Genomic DNA, 20,765 nt, shown 5'->3' with positions numbered 1-20,765 from the left:
GGAGCAGAGCCGCCGTGCAGCTCACACCGCCAGCGTAATTCGGGCGGGAGGGCAGGAGAAAAGGGGAGAAAAATCCCCGAAGAGGGACTAGGAGCAGCACGTGCTCCGCTCACCGCCGCTGCCGGCCTGGCCTGGCCGGGCCCGGCCTGCCGCGAGGGCGCCCGGGCCTCGCCGGCACCGCGCCTGGGGGCGGCCGCGCCGGTCCCCGTCGGCCGCGGGCGAGTACCGCGGGCAACGCAACACCGCCGCCGGCTGTCAGCCCCGCGGGCCTGCCTGCGGCGGGCGGCGGTAAGGCACCGCCCCTCGGCCGCCGCCAGCCAGCGGGCGGGGCGGCGCGGGGCGGGGCGGCGGCGGCAGAGGCGCGGATTGGCGGGAGCGCCGGGGGCGGGGCGGGGGCGGGGCCGACGGCGGGCACGGCGCTGCTGAGACATCGGGGCGGCGAGCGCGGCCGGGAGAAGCGCGGGCTGAGCGCGCGGCGGGACGGACGCGCGGCGCAGGAGCGCAGGGCGACGCGGCGGCGGCTCCCCGGCGGCGGACGGTGGCGGTGCCGCCGCCGCTGCGGCTGAGTGAAGGTAAAGAGAGTTGCTGCCGCGGCCGCCTCATCTGGCGATGTTTCGCGAGCGGCCGCCGAGGCAGGGGAGTGGGGCCGGGCGGCGCGGGACCGGGCGGCCGCCCGGGACCCGGGCACCGGCCGCCCCGGCGGGGTGACAGGTCCAGCGGGAGTGCCGCCGCCGCGTGCAACTTCCCCCCCAGTCCGGGCCGGCTGCCGCACCGCCGAGCCCTCCGGCGCGGCAGGCCCGGGCGGGCCGCCCGCTGCTGCCGAGGCCGAGCCCCGCGGCCGGCCGTGCTTCTCTTCGCCCCCCGCGGCCGGGGGCGGCCCGGCTCGGCGCTTCCTGGTCGGGCAGGGCGGGCGGCGCGCCGTGCCGGGGGCGAGGCCCGGCCACCGCGGGGCTGCCTGGGAGCCCCGATCCTGCCGTGCGGCGCGGGGACCCGTGCTGCTGCCCCGGCCGGCTGGCGGCCGCGGTGCGGGGAGCGCCGTCTGCGCGCACCCCTGCCCGGCGCCGCGGGGTAGCGCCCCCCGGACGCGGCCCGACTGCGGCCCCTGGAGAGCGGCTGCCCAGCGGCGGGGGCCGCAGACCGGGTGCGTGTCGGTGCAGGGCTCCCAGAGGGCGTAACTGGCGGGCCTCTTAACAGGAGTGGGGCTCAGTCTGTACCGTCTTCCTTGTTTTTTTTAATTATGGTTTAAGCTTCTTTTCTAAAACTGTCATGACGCCCCCCTACTTTCTTCCATAGCTTTGCAGCCCGTATGAAGTCTTTGAGACGTTTCAGAATGGGATGCGTTTTACAGTGTCCGCAGTGAAGTTAATGTACTTCTTCCATGTGTATGTGTTTGGATTTGTTCAGCCTGTTCTCCACAGGCTCGAAATCACTCTTCCAAAGACTGGAAGTGGTATAAAGGTATAATAAGTATGCATCTCCTTCTTCACGATATATCATGGAGCTCCCTTTCTTGCAGAAAATAGTGTTCTCACGTGTAACTTACCTTGGTCATCTCCCTTTGAAGAGCAGCAGCATCTTACTTCAGAGATGACTGCGGTTGGTGTTACAGGTGTGTAGACACCTAGTGGGGAGAAGAGTCAGTCTCCAAGCAAATTCTCCACTTATACTTCAGTTCTCGTTATTTCAGTGCCTCACTAAGTACATCCATCCACTCTTCTATTGATGAAGTTTATAATTGCAGTAGCAGGAAAATTCATGTTAGGCACTGTTTCCCTAAAAATTCATGTTAGGCACTGTTTCCGTAGGGATTTTTTTGAATATTAGAGAGGTGGCTGTACAAGGAGAAATGGTTATTAAATGTGTTAATATAAAGCTGAAGAAAATCTTTGCTGTCTTGTATAGGGCTGCCGTATAAACAGCACACATGCACGCCTGTGGCTGGGCTGGTAGTTGGGAGTTGTGGAGTTGAAGTTTTCATTCTCTGTTGCCAAAGGAATGCTAGCTAGCGTGGGAGGAAATGCTTGGGTACCAGTGGAGTGGGAGCCAAACATCATTTTTGACAGAGGGAGAAGAGGGGAGCGGAGGGAAAGCTTTTGTGTCCCCTTCCTTTTCCACCTAAGTTTACAAGAATCTGTTGTTGAATTTTAAATGTTAAAACTGTTAAAGTGCCTACCATAAACCATTCTGCTGAGAGGCGAGAGTTCTGCCTGAACTCAGGAATCTTTCACTGGGATCAAGCTCTTAGACAGTAAATAAAAAACAAATGAGCGTTTGATTCCCTGCAATACTCCTTCCTCCTTTTCCATTCCACCGGCCAAATGGAAATCCAGTAATACATCATCTCAAATGTAACAATGTTTCTTGCCTTAAATGTTTGGTTTGTTTTTTCCTCTCTGCTTAAGATGGTCTCAGAGCTATTTATTTTAAGACTGCTCAGCTTAAGTCAATTTGAGTCAAAATGTCGTGAGTGCAGAGCCCATGTAACTTCACTTGGAGTAAAGGGAATTTGCCTATATGGGATCTTAACAAAACAGTAAGTAAAGAACTGTCAAACAGGGCTCTTTGGATGCGCTGCAGTGTTACCAGGCTGGTGTGGAGAATTGGTGTCTGTCCCTGTGCTAGGGCTCTCTGCAAGGTTCTTGGAGTCTGAGTCTCTGACAGATAGTGAGAATAGAAAAAGGCATAAATCCAAGAAATTCAGCATGGCTCACCCATGGGAGTGTCTCCTGGTTAACTTCAGGATCAGTTAGAGGATAGGATGCTGGGGGCCCTGTACTGAGAGCAGTGCTGAGGAGTGAGTATGAACCAGTGGTAACTGGATTTAGAGAAACTTTGCTACCGTAACTGCATTGCGTTATTCTAACACACAGTAAATCAGACCTTTTGTCCTATCTGATTCAGGTTTTGAGTTTTTAAAATAGACTTTAAAACTGTCATAAGCAGATTTTATGTTATTACGACATTTCCAGTTCCGTATTGTCAGACCAAGCATAAGAGACACTCATTTTAAATATCTGGCCGTAAAGTTGCTGTGACACATTTGATAATAAAAGATCAGAGGAGTAGGTAAAGTTAGTTAAATCATGCCGTGTTTAGAAGACCGACTTCGTTGACTGCCAAAATGCCCGTAGGCAGTAGGAGTGAAGTAAGTTGTAGCAGAGTACTTGTTGAACCTTTCTTAAAAAGAAAATATTTCGGAATACTTAACGCAGTCAAAGTGGTAATTTTCTAGCAGGTTTTGCTGTGCGTAGTTGGTTTTGACTGGAAACATTTAGGTTAGCTCCAACACTTAGATCTAAGGTGTGTTAGTGCATTTTGTTCCCTTGCTATATGAAATGGGAGGAACCCATACTTTTGAAAAGGCTTCTGTGCAGTTTAATTGATACTTGTGCTTTAGTTTTTTGTTTCCTTTTATTTCCCTCTAATTTTTGTCTCTACGCTTTCTGGTAGACGAGGCACAATGAAATATCAGTGAAACTCTTCATGCTAATTGCAACATCTGATATTTGGTAGTGTGAGCTATGCAGCATAGTTTGGTTTTTCAGAAGTGGCTGCAGAAATTTCTCATTAAAATTTTGGTAGGAGCTGGATGCCTAATCCACGTGGATAGATTTGCAAATTATTAAAATAAATACTTGTGTGTAGGCTTTTTGAAATGAGAAGTCTAATTCAGACTCAGATAATTCTTTCCTACAGCAAAAACTGGTTGCAAGGGATGATAAGCAAGTTCTTTCAGAATTTACAAGATTTTTCTTCTTTGTTCTGTTACAAGAGATGTTGCGCAACAAGCCGCAGGGAATTATAACTAGACCTGATGGACTGAAGAGGAGCTGCATACAAATTAGGGATTGGGGTCATTCATTGGCAAATGAAGCCTATATACATTCTTATTAACACTTTTTAGTTTGTCCGTTAGTATGTTCCAGCAACTTGATGACTAGACATCAGAGAAAATGGTGTGGAAAAGAGCTGTCAGAGGTTCCCTGTTCCAGCCGTGTCTACTGGTGTTTCTACAATGTAAAAGGAAGTGTTTCTCAAAAAAATCAGCTTTCTGTATATTACACAGACAATATTTCACCTACTGATATGACATAGTCCCCTTGGGTCTTTTATTCTATTCTAAACTACACAAAGTTAGCACTTTCTGGTTCCCAGTGTAGCATTTCAAATTATGATTGGGCTTGTCTTTTTAAGTAGATAAAAATGAGTAACAGTTGAAATAATGTTTAGAAAACTTTCACTTTTCTGTATGTCTTTAAGCTACTGTTTTCTAAAATAATTTTATTTTAGTCATATCTTTCCTTTTTACTTCATGGTTGGGCAACCTTGAGTTGAATGTTCAGGCCTGTATTCTCTTGCCTTTAGCATAATTTAAACATAAAGCTTGATGCTTTCGTCCCGCTAGTGTGCTTAGGTGGTCTGGGTGTGCCTGTTTCAGTTGCTGATTGTTTTTCTAGTGTTAATACCACAAACACATTAAAAAACATCTGTAAGATGGGGGAGTCGGGAAGCTTCTCTTTTTAAGAAAAAAGAAATACGGTACTCATCAAGTAAAAGCACTTAGGATCTTTTGGTTCTGCAGATTTTTGAAAAGACCCCTCCCTCCAATATGTTTTTGGAATATAGGCCTTGGGCTGGAGTTTGTTGCCCAGCCTCACCCTCTGAACAAACAGCAGGAGATTGGATACCCCGGTGGGGAGCATCAGCACTAATTACAGTGAGCCCCTCCTCTGTCCGGGCCAGGCCTCTTATAGGGAAGGGTTGTGGCTGTGTGTGTCTTCAGGGACATAACATGTGAAGTCTTGCCATCAGACTAGATATTGCAATACAGGTATCTCTCCAGGGCCTAGCCCTCTTACTCTGAGACTTCAGTAGCCATAAGCCACAGAGAAAGAAGCATGCCTTATACTGCAGGGGTGCAAATTTGTTTCAAGTATTTAGACATACATCCATTATAAAAATGCAAACATTAGGTGGCAGATGTTTTTGTGAAGTCACTTTATTGTTATTTAGGGCTCTGCCAGGGTTGCAGAAAATCCGTCATAAATGGATTCCCAAGTGCATGATTATCAAGAGAATGATTTCACCAGTTTTCTCTCTTTTTTTTTTTTTTTTTTTTCTTCTTTTTCCAGGAAAAGCACGTGTGTAGAGTTCAGTGGCAGGATATTTGAGGTTCGTGGGCAGTCTGTGGCAAGTGCATCTGAAGAAGGTGTGACCAGCTACAAGAGTCAGCTGAAGTTGAGCATGGACATCCAGAAGAGCCAGCAAGCCCAGAAAAGGAACTAATTGGAAGAATATTGCTAGACATAGAAGTGGAACACACTTCTGCGACAGTCACTGTCTCAGAATAAATACATTAGTAAAAACATCAGCAGTGAAATGACAGATCCTGGTGCTTTTTGATTCTCTGGTGGATTTTATTACTCTAGATGTTGCTATTGACATTTTTACTATCCCATTTAATGCATCTTGAATCTCTCTGTATATAAAAATATAACTGGACAATCACATTTTGATACTGTTTAATAACACTTTTGAATGTTAAATTGTTTGCCAAGATGAGTGCCGAAGGATATCAATACAGAGCTTTATATGACTACAAAAAAGAGCGAGAGGAGGACATTGACTTGCACTTAGGAGATATATTAACTGTGAATAAGGGTACCTTACTAGCACTTGGATTCAATGAAGGAGAAGAAGCAAAGCCTGAGGAAATTGGTTGGTTAAATGGCTTTAATGAAACCACAGGAGAAAGGGGGGATTTTCCAGGAACTTACGTAGAGTACATTGGAAGAAAAAAAATATCTCCCCCAACTCCGAAGCCTCGTCCTCCTCGGCCCCTTCCTGTAGCACCAAGTCCTGCAAAAGTTGAAGCAGAGAGTGAGCAACAAGGTCAGTAGTATTCTCAGAAGTTGTGTGTGTGTTCCATGTTTTTCAGCTATTTTTGTTTCATAGACTTGTCTGACTGTACATTTATGTGTATAACACCTGCTGGTTAGCTTTTTTAGTGCATGGCTCATTTCAGTCAAGAATTGTTTCTACTTCATAATAGTTACCTCACATGCTTTATAATTTTGTGTCCTTTGACTCAGGCACCACAGAGACCAATAACTAGCTGTGAGGTACATCTCACAGGTTGGAAAGTATGCTTCTAATTCCCAACTGTAAAGACACAGTGAATAAGCAGGATAGCATTTATTTTAGGTTTCTAAGAAGCTGGCAGAAATTTTTCCCTCTGTCATTTATGAGACTCAATATTGAGAAACTCCTTGGTGAATCTGACAGTACGAATTCCAAATAAACAGTATGTTCCCATCAGAAATCTCTTGTTAACAGAAAAAACCTTGTACTTTGTCATGGGGGCTTAGCTTTAATGTCACAGGTAAGAGCAGGTACTTAAAAATGAACAGTGGGATGATGATAAAGAGGAATTCAGATTAATGTTTTTTGGGGGTAGGCATGCAGTAGAAAAAATAGCATTTGTATAAACAGAGGAAGATATTTCCTTTGTTTAAACATAAATTGCTTTCTAAACCTACATTTGCAGCAGTATGTTAGGCAGAACTCAGAATCTGATCAGAACTCTTCTGTTAGTAGAAGAGCCTTCTCTTTTTTAATTGGAGGAACTTTAGGGTAAAAAAACCCCAACTTTCTTCCAAGTTATTTGTCTCCTTTACCTACTGACATTAAGGTAGTTGGAGTTAATGTACAGCAAGCCAAGTCCATCTTAGGGTAGATTTTATGTTGGTACTTATATTGCTTCAGGACGTAAAACTTCTTAAATTCTCAATGTTTGTATCTGTAGGAAGTACAGGTTGTATGTAGTATGTGATCCTGGTTCTCACATAGTTGTGAATAGTCTCATCACCCTCTGCCTCCACAGAAATCTTTGTACCATCACTTGCAAAGTTGTGGTATCAGTTTATCAGCTTCCATGCCACCATGTTGATAAGCAACAAAGATAACAGAAATACAGAAATTGTATGTGGAGACCTGGCAGAAGCATTTCTAGGTTGGTGGGGACTTAATAAAGAGTAAATCTGAACTGGTTTAAGTAGTAACGTCCTTAAACACTCAAGAATTGCTTGCAAGTGTATAATGCCTAGGTGAACGTCATTGCTAGAATGAAGGTGGGGGGCAGATGGGAGTATAGTGGCATTGTAGTTCATACTGTCCCTGTTCCTCAAGTCCTCAGACTCTCAGTCTCTATTCATTAAAGTCTCATGGCTTCTTATTAGATTAATTCTGAAATTGGGGTATTTGCTTTTGGAAGAAAACACCATTACTTCTTCGATCATTCCTTGTATTGGATATTAATGTGCTGATGAGGTAACAGTGACTTTTTTTCTTAACCCACCTGCAGAGATGGTTGTCTGGATAGTATGTAGCAGCAGAATAAACATGACTCTTTGGATAGACACCTCAGTGCTGACCGGTCATTTTAGGAGGCGGAGGATAGAAAGAAAATGTCATTCTTTACATGTGTGTGCTGTGGTAAAGTAACTGGCATCCCAGGCTTTCAGGTATTTGTTGCTTTAAACGTCAAGTGGTGCTTTATTAAGTTGCTTGGTCTCTGAACTCATGCTTACTTGATGCTCCTGTTCACAGCATCACGATGTGAGCTGGCCACAAGGCTGTGCTGGGAGGCCCCTGTGTTAATGTTGCCGTTTCCGAGCCTGCCCAGGTGCTGTGTTTCTAACAGATGTTTAAGGGAGTTTCAGCTGCAGGGAGTTACTCTGGGAAATTCTGCTGCAGATCTGGGTGCTCTGATTAAATAAAGGCTTTCCTACTTCCTTGGAATGAGACGGTGCCCTGAGCATTAGCGACTAGAGGTCTCTTAAACTGAAGTTTATTGCCTCTGGACAGAGTACTATTTACATACAATGCATTTATTTTTAATACCTTGAGAGTGTGGGATTTGAAACAAGATGTGCTAATTTAACTGGGAATCTTAATCTCAAAGTCTTCACAAGTGATCCTGTCACGCTCCAAAATGTTTAAGAATCAGGTTGCAATCCAGCCTTATATTTTTCTGATAAAAAAAACCCCAAAACCCTAAGTTCCCAAAACTCCTTTTTGAATTGAAGATTGTAAGCATCATGTGAAAGGCTAGGCAACTTCAGTAATGCCCTAGGATCAGGGATTAGACCTTCAACATAATTAGGGAGGGGAAACACTGAATTTTGAACTCCGAATAGCTCAAGAGTTAGGTTTAATTACTTCTAAAACAATGTGTGTTAACTTAAACAAAATTGTGAAAAGTAATAATAAGTGATCTCTTTACAGATCTTATAACTGTAAAGAACTAAGGCAGAGGGCGCTTTAAATCATAGAAACACATTTGGGAAATGTATTGAAAGAGTATTATTAAAAAAACAAAAGGAAGGTGAAATTAAGTGAGCAGAATGATACAATAATGATACCTATGGTGAAACCAGAGGTGCAGGTGGAAATACAGTTCAGATAAAGAATAATATAACAATGTTTGTTTGACTTTCAGGTGGCTTTATTATTTTGTATATGGGATTTGGTGCAGGGGATAGCACACTTACTGTCCATCAGCCAATGTGATGGCCAGTGGGCCAGAAGATTCTTTCGAGGGTGACACTACACCCCTAGAGTGTATTTGAAATAAATTAATGGGTACTATGAAACTTGCTTGACCAAACACAGTCACACTTACATTTTCAATACTTCATCATTTGAAACTCCTGTGGATCAAAATGACAAATCAATGGGGAACTGGAAGCACACTTCTTAAATATACCTCAGTTATTTGTAATCCGTATACTTTTTTCATTCTGTGAAGAGTCAGTTCTGTATGTACCTCTGTTGTGTATGTGTTGAATAAGAATATTGGAAACTTAACTGGAGATTTTAAAGAATACCTATAATCATATGAATTATTTAAATTTTACCTCTGTGTAACCTGCTGTAGGTGAACCTACTTTAGCAGGGGACTGGACTAGATGTTTTCCAGAGGTCCCTTCTAACCCCAACCAGTCTGTGAAACCACATACATAGATTTACATTTTTTTTAAGAAAATACTTTCTAATGATTTCAATACTCTTTAATACTTAATTATTTGTTATGATTTTTTTTCCCCTGGCCTTGTTAAGCTTGATCACTTGCTCACTGATGTCCAGATTGTTTTGTATTAGGTCAAAATTGCAATGTTTAGGTAATGCTGCCAGTATTCACACTCTTCAGTACTCATACACAAATAATCACAGACATCTGAACAGACTTTGCAGTCAGTGAGGCTAGTAACATGGGCAGAGTTGTTCATCGGGCCGGTGTCTTATGCAATCACAGTCTTACTTTTAAATAGGGAACTCTTTAAATATTAAAAGCCAATCTGAAAACAAATAACTGCTGGTGGTATCAAATTCTATTAAAGCATTAATTTATCCATTACCACACGTAGGTCAAATATTTCCCCAGATGTGTATTTTATCAATGATCCATTTACGTTTCTAGAACCACTGGTCAAGACTAGAACTGAGGCTCCTTGACTGAAATTTTAGGGTTGTTGCGTTTTGCCTGTCTTCACCTTACGTATGTTATAGGTAGATTTAGTCTGAATTTGGGGAGGGAGGCAGGTGTTACTGCCTCTGAAGAGAGATGAAAACTAAGGGGATACAAGAGCCCCAGGAAGTCTTTAGCAGCTTTTAGTTTCAGGCCTGCTGCATCAGAGCTATGGCAAGGAAGGTTTAGTTCATCTTCCTGTTGCAGAGCTCTCACGGGTACAACATGCCTTTTTCCCAGGTTTAAATCTCCTACCGGGCAAGGTGGCTGGCTGCTGCTGGAGGAATCAAGGCACTTGCAACAATGCAGACCCACTGTAGGGGTTATCTTTATGCCCTCCACTAGACACCTGAAGTTTATGTGAAGTAGTAAAGATTTTATATGATTTTTTTTTTTTGGCTTAAAATGTTTTTGGTTTTTAAATTGGAGCTACGTAAGGCTGGTTCCCCTTACTTAGCTCCATCTCGCCCAACCCTTTGCAAATGAAAAGTGCATAAGCTGTACTGAGTCCAACCGAGTTTTGTGAACTTTGATTCAGCTCATTTGATACAGCTGCATATCTTTAGAGTGGGTTCATACAGTATTATTTTCCTACCTGGTTTGTGAAGGCTGAACTGAAGCAGACTTTGAAGCATAAAGCTTTGATTGATTGACAGAAACACTTTCAGCTTTAACTTGGAATGCCAAATTCCCACTTTGAAATTAAGGTCAGATTGCAGAAGGGCAGACTAGGTCTTTGTATGAATAATTTGGCTGTTTTCATGTTTTGGAGCTTCCTGCAACTTCCTGTGTAACTTCAAAGGGTTGTGATGTTGACACTTCATACAGTTTCAGCTGGTTTGGAGCCTAAAAATAATCCAAAGCTCTTCCTTCTTGTGATGAAACCAGAACATAGATTTAAAAAAAAAATAATGCAAACCCCCCCCCAAAAGAGACCTCCTTTCTTTACACTTTTTCCCTAGAACAGATACAGATCAGCAAATTAGACAAAGATAATGGCACGGAACGTTTGGAAACTTTCCTTTCAGAGACCAGATTGTGCAATGTCTGACAAAGATCCAAACTGACGGAGAGCATAAAACCGTGTGTGCATGCTTGAACTGAATATGCTGTAGGATTTTTTTTCTTTAATTTTGCTATAAAGCCAGTAGAGCACTTGCGTTTCTGAAAATTGTTTACATTTGTAAATTAGGGGACATAAGAGTGAGTGGAATGAAGTGAGCCTGGAGCCTCTGCTGGGAATAAACCAGTCATCATCCCTCCTGATTGAGGCAAATGGAAAAAGGAAATTATGGGGTGAAGTGATGAGTCACTATCTCATTTGGTAAATGTATTTGCCATTCAAGCCAGAGCCCCTGGATTCATTCAAAAAAACCTAGTTTGCGTGTAAGCCTTTGTCAGAACTGCCCTGCAGTCACAAACTTCAATTTGGTTGCTTTTGACTTGCACCGACGAGTTGGCAGACTCCTGCCATAGAGCTTCGCCAGCTGCTAGAGCTCACTTTTCTTGGTGTACAAGGCAAATTTCTAGCTGCCACAATGCGCGCATGCATCTGAAAACAAAGTTCATGCCACCTGCTAAAGAAAGCAGAGATTTTTGCAGGCTGCGATAAAGTGAGGCAGAGCACTTTTCCACAGTGATAAAATCGGGATGATAGCAACTAAAAAAGTCTATGTAAGCACCACAGAAAGCACAGGGACATGCTTGCAAGTACTAGTACAAACTGCACGTTAACGGTGGACCTGAGCAAGTTCATGGTTGATGTGTGGCCCCACCTGCTGGTAGAGGAGGAAGGAAACGAAGAGGGAGGAAGGCGGTTAAAACCACGGTCTTCCACGTTGTGTTATAATCGTTGCAGGATAAGAATAAAAGTGAGACAGACCTTTTGAAAGTAATATTTTAATTGAAAAATTGTTATTTTTTGGAAAAAATATATTACTTGGGGCACACAGAACTCCCTTTTGAGCCTCAAAGATAATCTTAGACCTGAAAAAGCTTCTGTGGCTGAAATGCATCTTTTTCCCTCAGCTGTGTCAATTAAGCTAGAAAAGTGTTGCTTTTTATTACATATTTTGCTTTAAGAAACTGAATAAGACATTCCTATTTTGATGCTGTAGAAATATTTTTCTGTTTTGTATTGCACCAATTTTTATATGCCTTTTTATAGTTACAACAGTGACATTATGTTGAGTGACTTGGTTTACTTTTCTTTAGCCTTCTGTAATACTGGTTCAGTCTGTTAATACCTCCTGCTGACATGAATGCTCCTGGGGCATGTTTAAAAAAGGCAAAGATGAAGTAGCCTACTCCTCTCCCTTGGAATCATCTTGATCTGTTCCTGTACCGGTAATCCAGGAACATCTGAAAAAAACCCCACAGGGTAGCAAACAGTTCTTACTTTAAGCTTGCATATAACATCAATTTGTGAGTTTCAGCAACACATGATGCTAAGTATTTGCCAAGAATGGATCATGCTGCACCCCAAGCAAATGACTGTGCCCACATAAATAGTTGTGTGATGCCATGTACGCATCCAGATTTTCTTGTGTGAAAGAACACAGGTGGTGTAACTGCAGCTGGCTGTGCACTGTTTCACATCTGCGTCTTGCTCCAAAGCTGCTTTCCATGATAAACTTCCATGAAATCAATCTGAAGGCTAGAATACAAAGAACTACTTTATATTCATAGCTAAGAATGATGAAGGGAATTACAGGATTTTAAAGAAATACTTTTAACTAGAGAAGGAATTAAATCCTGAGAATACTTTGGTGTAAATCTAGGTACTTAGGAGAATTTTAAGAGAATTTTTTTTTGTTAAAAAAAAATTAACTGTGGTTATGTATGTCTAAAATACAGTCCTATTTTGTGGTTTCATGAATAGAAGAGATTTTTTTTTCTGTTACGTGTTACATTTTTTGCACTTTGTTATAGAAGTGCTTGTATCCTTGGACATTGCCTGAAGTCGTCTGGTAAAGTGTTAACAGGTGTAACTTTGTACTAACTTGACTGCTTTTTGTTCACTCTTTTATGAATGCTGTATGCAGCAGTCCATCAGAACAGCACCCATTTTCCTTGTTTTCACATATTGATCCACTTCATAAGCCAGTTTGCATATAAGACAACTTTTAAAAAACAATGTTTAAGCTGACAGCTTTTCAGGTAATAAGGATCTATAGTCAAAAGCCTCAGGACAGAGTTTCAAAAACATGCTACTGCCCTGAGCTAGGGAAAGGTGTAATCATATATGATTTCTACACTTTAAAAATATCTTTTAACACAATCTTGTACTTCAAAACTACTGTGTAAACTGTGACATGAATGATGAAAAAGGTCTTTAACAGTTCATTTAGCTATCAGACAATTTACTTGCATAATCCGCTGGATCTCTTTGTATATGCTTGGCATCATTTGCTGCATTAAGAGTTATTTCACAGAGGTTAATGTCTGAGATAGGTTCTTTACTAGAGATTGTAGGTGTTGAGGGCAAGAAGTGAGATCTGCCCTTGGCAGGTCTGAACATGCCAGTTTCCATTTCTATCCATGCTGACAGATCACTCCATGGTATCCAGGATGGGAAGGTGCTCCAGCAGAAGGCAGACCTTGTACAGGAAGAGCAGTTACTTCTGGTCCACTCAGCTTCCAGAAGCTCTCAAGTAGCTATAGTATTTTTCATTAAATAGGCAAAGCATAGATGAGGCTAATTTTTTCTCTGTGGTTTCTTTGATCTTTTTTTTTTTTTTTTTTTTTTTAAATTGAGTTTTTGCATGTTGGGAAACCAGATGAACTCTGCTTTCCTGTAAAGTTTTGGTGCTTCCTTCTAAAAAAACATGTATACTTGAAAATGTAAAGATACTGGCCAGAAGCCAAACTGTTCCACTTAAAACGCATCAGACTGGTGTAATTCAAGGGGTCTCTTCCTTGCTCTTTCTCCACTGTGGGAGTCGATTTGTTGGATGTGGCACGTCTGAGCACTAGTGTGCTGTAGCCTCCTGCTCACCAGCTGGGAAGGAGGGGAGAGGAGTGCAACTTGAGATCTGTAGTCCGAGGAGGGAATGCACCTCCCAGGAGGCATGGCTGCGCCAGTGTTGTATGTCTTGTTTACAGATATGACAGTGGAATCTATTTGTTGGGGTTAGAAGAGAAAACTAAGTGCTGTCACAGATTTCTTCCTAGATTTCCTCATTTCTCATGGACAAGATTGGTAGGTAGCAGATAAGCATGGAGAATTATTTTTGGTGAAGAAACTTTTAAATGGTATCAGACGCTGCAGATTCATGTTTCAAAGCATGTTGTAGCTTCTCCAGTAGTGTGTCTCAAAGGAAGGGCTTTTAGTTTGTGAGGTTACCTTTTAATTTCCAAGCCCTCTTCCTAAGCTGTTTTTTGCTGGAGGTAGACCAAAGCACTTAAATTAGGGAATTAATGAAAGAAACAACTAATTACGTGCAGTGGTTGATAAGGCTACACAGCTGTGTCTGGTTTTGTTATCTTCCTATCCAGTGACATTCCAGAAATGAACAGTTAAGGGCAAAGATTTGCAGTCCTTTTCCTACTTCCACATGATGTTCAAGCCTGTGACCACACATGCCAGCCCTCTGTTGCTAATTCTCAGTTTTTCATGTGCAGTGCTTAGATGGAGGCATGAAAATGTCTGTTGTGTTTATGAACTTAAACTTGAATTGTCTCCTTGCCAAGACCACAGCTTTTTAGCACAGGTGAGGAGCAACAGAGGCCATAGCAAAGCCCTCCGTCATTTATTTCTTTCCTTCTAGTTGACTGATGCACGCTTGAGGGGCATCTGCCTCGCCAGAGTCTGCAAAAGACTGTGAGGCTCCAGGGCAGTATGGGATGCAGCAAGGTGTGATCTGCTCCCATGGTCTTCCCATTTCTTCATGGGTCTTCTGTGAGGGGTCGACACCTTTTGAGAGCTCCTCTGAAATGGGGTGGCTGACCAGTCTTTCACTCTTCATTTGGTATTTATTGCATTGTTTGCAATATATCCATTCCCTTAAGAGAAAGGGCAAAAAATGTCATCCCTTGACATTTTGAAGCAAGTTATTTTGTGTACTTTGGAGTCAAATCTGTACTGATGTTTCAGCATAATTTAGGATATGTTCTTGCAGTCCAAATTACTCCATTATTCTGAGGCCAGAATAGCGTAGCTAGTCATTAGCCTACATAAGCAATTTTCTTATGGAGACAAAGGTTTAGGGAGGGAGGCCTTTTGTTCCAGTGCAAGCCAGTTCTGAGGATAAAGGTTTGTTTTAGTGGTCCTTGCAATCTGGCCTGGTCAGTAGAGAAAGGGTTATAGAACACATATTCAAAACAGTAAGAAGCAAAAACTTCATCTCAGATATCTGGAAATAAAGGACCCCTGTTCACTCAGTGAGGGGTCCTCATGGGCACAGAGGAATGAGCGTTTGTATTGTCTTTGCTCTGCTGCATTAATAATTTATTACCATTGGTTGAAAGATTAGCGTGCATTCCCCACCACTTTCATGTTTTTCTAACTTCCTCTTAGGTCAAACTTAGTGCTGACAACTCCAAAACTCTTTTTGTAGTCTGTGTAAGCTGCAGCCCCCTACATGAAATGAGAGATTTTCACAATCCCACTGTTATCAGGACACTTTTGGGGGGTGATATTAAATCAGTGGTTTAACAATGTTTACTACAGCATGAACTAGCATGAAGTCTCACTTCTTTTGAGCTGCCTTCTGGCTTTTGGGAGCATTCCAACTGCTAGAGGAACATTTGGTGTTCATCTGTGGTGTGTAATACTGATCATTGCTTTGGACTACTTTTGTAGTGGTAGTTAAAAGTCTCTTATATCTTTGATATTGAAACTTGCACTGAAAACGATAGTGGATGCGGGTGCCTTCCCTAGTGATTTAAGATGCAGGACTTTGCGTTGCATGTACAGTTTAGCAAAAAAGGGGAAGACAGTTACCAACTGTTAAGCTTTTTCTCCAGATGTTTCCTCTAAGACAAATATCTAGAGTTTTATTATAACACAGTAAGATCACACCAATAAGATGAGAATGGTTAGGGGTTTTTTGTTGTTGTTGTTTTCCTTGTCTGTTTGATTGATCTAAATAGCTAGTCAATCAAATACTGTGGTACATTGTCTGTTAGTTTAGATGGAATATGTCCATGCTTGTTAATGTGAGCTGCTTTAAAGAGAATATTAAAATGCCTTATTCAAGATCCTTTGGATGCAAACTAAAAATGAGATTATTTTGAAGTGCTGATGTTCTTGAAAATATTGTGTATGGTTGGGGTTTTTTTGTATACTTAAAGGACTTGTCCACACAAGAAGCAGCAGGCTTCTATTCAACTTTCCCTTAAATTGGTGGCAAACCCCATTCTGACTTCAGAAGGAACAGGATCAGACCTATAGTCAAGCTTTAGCAGCATTGGGACAAATACCATAGCTCTTACTCTCACTTCTCACAACTGCCATTGCCTTGAGGGTTTGGAGCACAAATACTAGCCATGTTCTGAAGAGATTCCAGTATACCAGACTGCATATAATATGAATATGCATGAAATACTACACGATAAACACTGATGTAAAGAACAGTGACTGTCCTTTCACGGTTTTCAAAGACATGGAAGGGAAACACAATCATCTCTTCTGAGGACCAGAGCTAATGCAGGGCATGGAATTTCACTGGGTACTTCCTATATTGAGCTTATAACTTATAGACAGATTAAAGCATGTTTCTAATTAGTCCACACTCCTCCATTTAGTACATACTTAATGTAGATGACTTAACGTTTTAGCTGTTTGTATAGTCCATTATATAGTAGGAATTGGAAATTTACTAGTATTTGTGTATTTGGTGATGACAGGATATAGATTATTTTCACCAAATTATTTTCTTCCATTTTATTCAGTCCTTTTCACTAATGCATATGAAAAAATTTGTTCCATGCTGCTAGATACTTTGGCAAGGCTGGTTTTTTTTTCCTTACAGCTGCCTGTTTGGGTAACTAAAGCGATGGTAATGAGTGTTTCATATAATTGAGGAAATGATATGGTGACAGTTTTAATTGTATAGTCTGTTACTGTACAAATTATTACTTTTATGATAAATATAGACTTTTATTACCTTGATACATGTGCAAATACACAGTGAATTAAATTGCACACTTTACTAGGGTTAACATTGTTAAGATTGCAAAGCTATGTATCTAAAACTTTTGTTTGTACATGTAAGTACACCTTCTTGTAGTGTATGCCATCTGATAGTTTTTAATTACAGTCGTCTGACCCCTCTTCCCACTTGTCCTTGCTTTGCTCCTTGTCAAGGCCTTCACTGAATGAGAACTGCTTCATTCTGGTTGTTCAGTTTGTGGTCTTAAGCCACCTTTTCTTCACAGCCTTCAGGCTTGTCTCTGGAAACAGGTTTCTTCATTGCCTCTTCTGCGCTTTCCAGTGATGTGGCTGATAACAGCTTCATAGAGCTTCATATTCACAAATATTAAGTCATCTTCTGGACACTGTTGTGAGCAAAGGTGGTATCATGATTCCTGTGAAGAATGAGGTAGACCAAAAAAGACAATTAAAAGAGTAACTACTGTTTTAAGATACTTAAAGGTTGATCTCTTTGTAGTAGGGAGGTCATGTTTCAAAAAGCTGAATCGGGGGGTGGAACTGTTAACTTAGAGATCTCTATACTCTTAACACTTAAATGTTCATTGGGATAACCAAAACCAGGAACCAGAACTGCATTAGGTTTGACAGTGTAAGGCTTCATTTGTCACAAGGAGCAAGTACCATCTGCTCACTCCACAGCTGGCTTCAGTTACTGATTACTGGGTGTCCAAGATGATTGCTTGCAGAACAGATCTTCCTGGCATACCTCTGCCTGCATCATCCAGCTTCACCAGCTGGAATCCAAATACAAGCATCAAAAGCAAAAGAATTATTAGAATGTGAGTGCACGTATTCTACATTTGTGACATAATTTAATGTCATCTCATTTGTTTCCTGATTCTGATAATTCTAAGTTTAAGTTCTCAGTACTTCATGTAAAGCATGTCTTCCGATAGAAATCCACATTTCAGGGACACACGTGTTTTAAGTACCTTTTGCTTTAGGTTTTTATAGTGCGTCTCTAGTAGTTTCGCTTTTTTTCACCATGTCATAGTTGAGATTCACAATGCAGGAATTTTTGCAAATGATGACATTATATAGTAAATTCAGTTCTTGAATCTTCATTTTGGTTTTCTAATACCAATCAGTAACTTGCTTACTTGAAAGATGCTTTTGCTACCGTCTTTATTGTGCCATGCTGTAAACTGCAACATTGTGTAATCAAGAGGTTTGGCAGTGCAGCTTCATCCTAGCATGACAAATTTTTTTCCTGGATTACTCTGTTGCTAGTATCATACATTAAATTTCTCTTTTGAGAAATACTAGTTTAGAAAGTGGAAAACAAGGCAGCTTCGGTGTGCATGATAGATGACTAATAGGGGAGGTATGAGAAATACTCTTGACACCTGGAATGATTATTCGTTGACTTTCTAGACACACTAGAAACATGGGAAGAGTGTTCTGCTGTGGAGGACTCTGTGCTGTCTTGCACCAGACTTCTATGCCAAGTTAGAGAAATTGAAGGATATGCTTTCTCTATATGAAGTTGTCTGCACAGCCTTTGTGTTTTTAGGTTTTTCATATTTTGTGTCTTCTAGATACTGATAGAGGAATTGCAGGGTCATTGGGCTTGTATGTACAAACAAGACACAGGACTATGAAGAACCATGGCATTTGATCTTTGAAAACCAAGGGTGTATGAATGCATGCTCCTGTGAAAACCCTGAATTGCAAAAATCGTTTGTAGTGGGCTAGAGCGGCATTTGACAGATTATGTGCAAGTACATACATGTGTGTTTCATTATTCCATTGCCTTAGGAGACTGGTGTTTAAGTTGGCAGATCCGCTTATTAAAAGCAAAGCTTTTTGGCTGGCAGGATTACAGAATGCCTGAAGGAGGAAGAGGCCGAATGCTGAGAGAAGGAGAGAGAACATGTAATGTGCAGAAAGCATGGCGAAGCTATAAAGCGAGCAGGAGAAAGCAGACTTAAATCTGATTCCAATTTGTTCTGTTGGGCTGAAGTGGATAGTCATGCAGAAGTAAAAGCATGACATTCTCTCATTTCAATATGAATTTAATATTCCAGAGAATATGGACTTTTATGTCATATTAAGTATGATTTTGTCAGCTGTTTGCAGTCTGTCAGAAATATTTAATCCATGCTTATTTTTCTGACTCAAAAGAAAACAAAAACCAAAAACCCAGCACAAAAAACCCCAAAACAAAACAGCTTGCTTTGAAGCTTTACAAAGCACTGTCAGACCATGGCGTAAGTGGATCGGATCATAGCATAAGTGGACCCTCTAATAGGATCTAGAACTTTGTTCTTTGTCTCCATTTGACGTAAGACTACAGTATGTAGTCTCCCAGTGTATGCTAAGTTTCTGCATGTTAGTTTGGTGATATGTAATTTGTAGCTCTTTTTTTGGGGGGGAATAAAACCCAACAAAACAAAAAACAACCCAGTCTTTATACATTGTAGTTTGAACTATCCTGCAAGGTTTTGGAAACAGCAGTCAAACAAGTTGAGTATGTGTATCTGGAGACACCTGTAGCCTTGCACTTTCTTGCTCAGTTTGGGTTCCTTTGCAACCGCAGGCAGCACAGATTAGAATATTCACTTGGTCTTTTACATTATTTATTCCTAGTTGAATGCCATTGGAATAAACAGCTGCTCTGTCTCCTAAGACTTCTTAGATTGAGAGCAAGGTTTGAAATGTGGGAAGCTGACTGGTGGAAAGCTGACAGAATTAGTGAAACAGAAGGAAGAGAGAAGCAGAAGTGCTGCCTCCCTTGAGAGTTCAAGAAATACACTATTAAAAACAAACCAAACAACAAAACCAAAACAAAAAGCATTTCCCTTAAAACAAGACCTAGATTTATATGATTGCTCATACTGATACCTCTGAAAGAGGCTGTTAGTGGCACATTTACCATAAAATATTAGAACCCTTTGGGAGGTGACAGGCTCCTGTTTAGCAGTTCTGACTCCTGTAAGAACTAGGTACCTAGTGGTAATGTAGCAGAGGTTAGGCGAGTTAGCCAGCTGTCTGCTGCATATAGCATTTTGAAGAGCTTTATCTTGTAAAAGCCTCAGGAAATTTCTGTGAAGATGCCAGGCTGAGCTAATTAGGATACATCTTTTCCAGCTTCATGCACAAGTTTGGAAGGGTAAATTAGGAGAAGTAAGTAGAAAGGTGCTTGTTCTGATGTAGCAGGCAGGTCATGTGAACATTTGAAAACTAGGAGTCATAAAAAATGACAGAAATCAGGTTAGTTTAAAATTAATGTCTTCTTGTTCCTTCTGTCCTCAACAGGGAACTGTTTTTTTGGATGGATTCTCCATCTGGGAGTCAACTGAGACATCCTTTTGTTTCTTGGCATGGCACCTATTTAAATAAATAAATAAATTCCTTTTAAAAAGTAAAATTAAATGAGAAAGAGGTGTTCCCTTCTGGTAGGGTCAAATAAAGGTAACTCTGGTTCTTTCTCTTGGCAAGATGACCAAGGGATTCCTCTGGGGCATAATAAAAAAACCAGACATATAAGACTTACATAAGACTTCCTTTTTTTTTTTTTTTTTACACCCTCCACCCCCCAACCCTCCCCGCCAAGGATAGCAGGAAAACAACCAGGATATACCTGGCCTTTTGACAGAACAGCAGCCAATTCCCAGTCCTTGCTGGCCAGTGTGGAAGAAACCTTACGCCTTCCAGCCAGCAGCCTTTCAGCCTCACAAACCTCCACCCATTTTGTAGTGAGTCACAGCTGGAAGACCTTTTCACATGTTTGATCACATCTTGTGCAAGTCAGGGATATATATATTTACTCTGTTATTGTGTCCTATAATCAACATTCTGAAACATCTGAGTGACTGTAGCTTTAAGGTCTGTTTGTGTATATGTGGAAATAGAGATACATGTATAGATAGATAGTGCAATTATATTTGCAGATGTGGGTGGGTTGGTTAGAAGTCTAACTGTCTTGGCAGGAGCAGGCTGGTGGAAAGACTTGGGGATTTTGTGTGCGTGACCTGTAGAAGCTCTGTACAGTTGCAGCACTTAAATATTCAACAGATTAGTATTTCTTGGCATGCTCTTTTATACACTCAGTACTCCCCTAAGTGCAGAGGCAGGCAG

General features: G+C 41.6%; 1 protein-coding gene across 1 annotated transcript in view; it reads left to right on the top strand.

Moving 5' to 3' along the window:
- Positions 1-420: 420 nt before the first annotated feature.
- PIK3R1 (phosphoinositide-3-kinase regulatory subunit 1) overlaps positions 421-20,765 on the top strand; it is a 61,217-nt gene continuing 40,872 nt past the window's right edge. The window contains exons 1-2 of the mRNA XM_056324126.1: positions 421-572; positions 5,133-5,892. Of these exons, the coding sequence (XP_056180101.1) occupies positions 5,559-5,892 (334 nt within the window). The 5' untranslated portion in view covers positions 421-572; positions 5,133-5,558. The remainder of the gene's footprint in view (positions 573-5,132; positions 5,893-20,765) is intronic.

The sequence above is a fragment of the Falco biarmicus genome, chromosome Z (genome assembly GCF_023638135.1).
Source record: "Falco biarmicus isolate bFalBia1 chromosome Z, bFalBia1.pri, whole genome shotgun sequence".
Lineage (NCBI taxonomy): Eukaryota > Metazoa > Chordata > Aves > Falconiformes > Falconidae > Falco > Falco biarmicus.
This window is presented reverse-complemented; position numbering and strand designations above follow the sequence as displayed.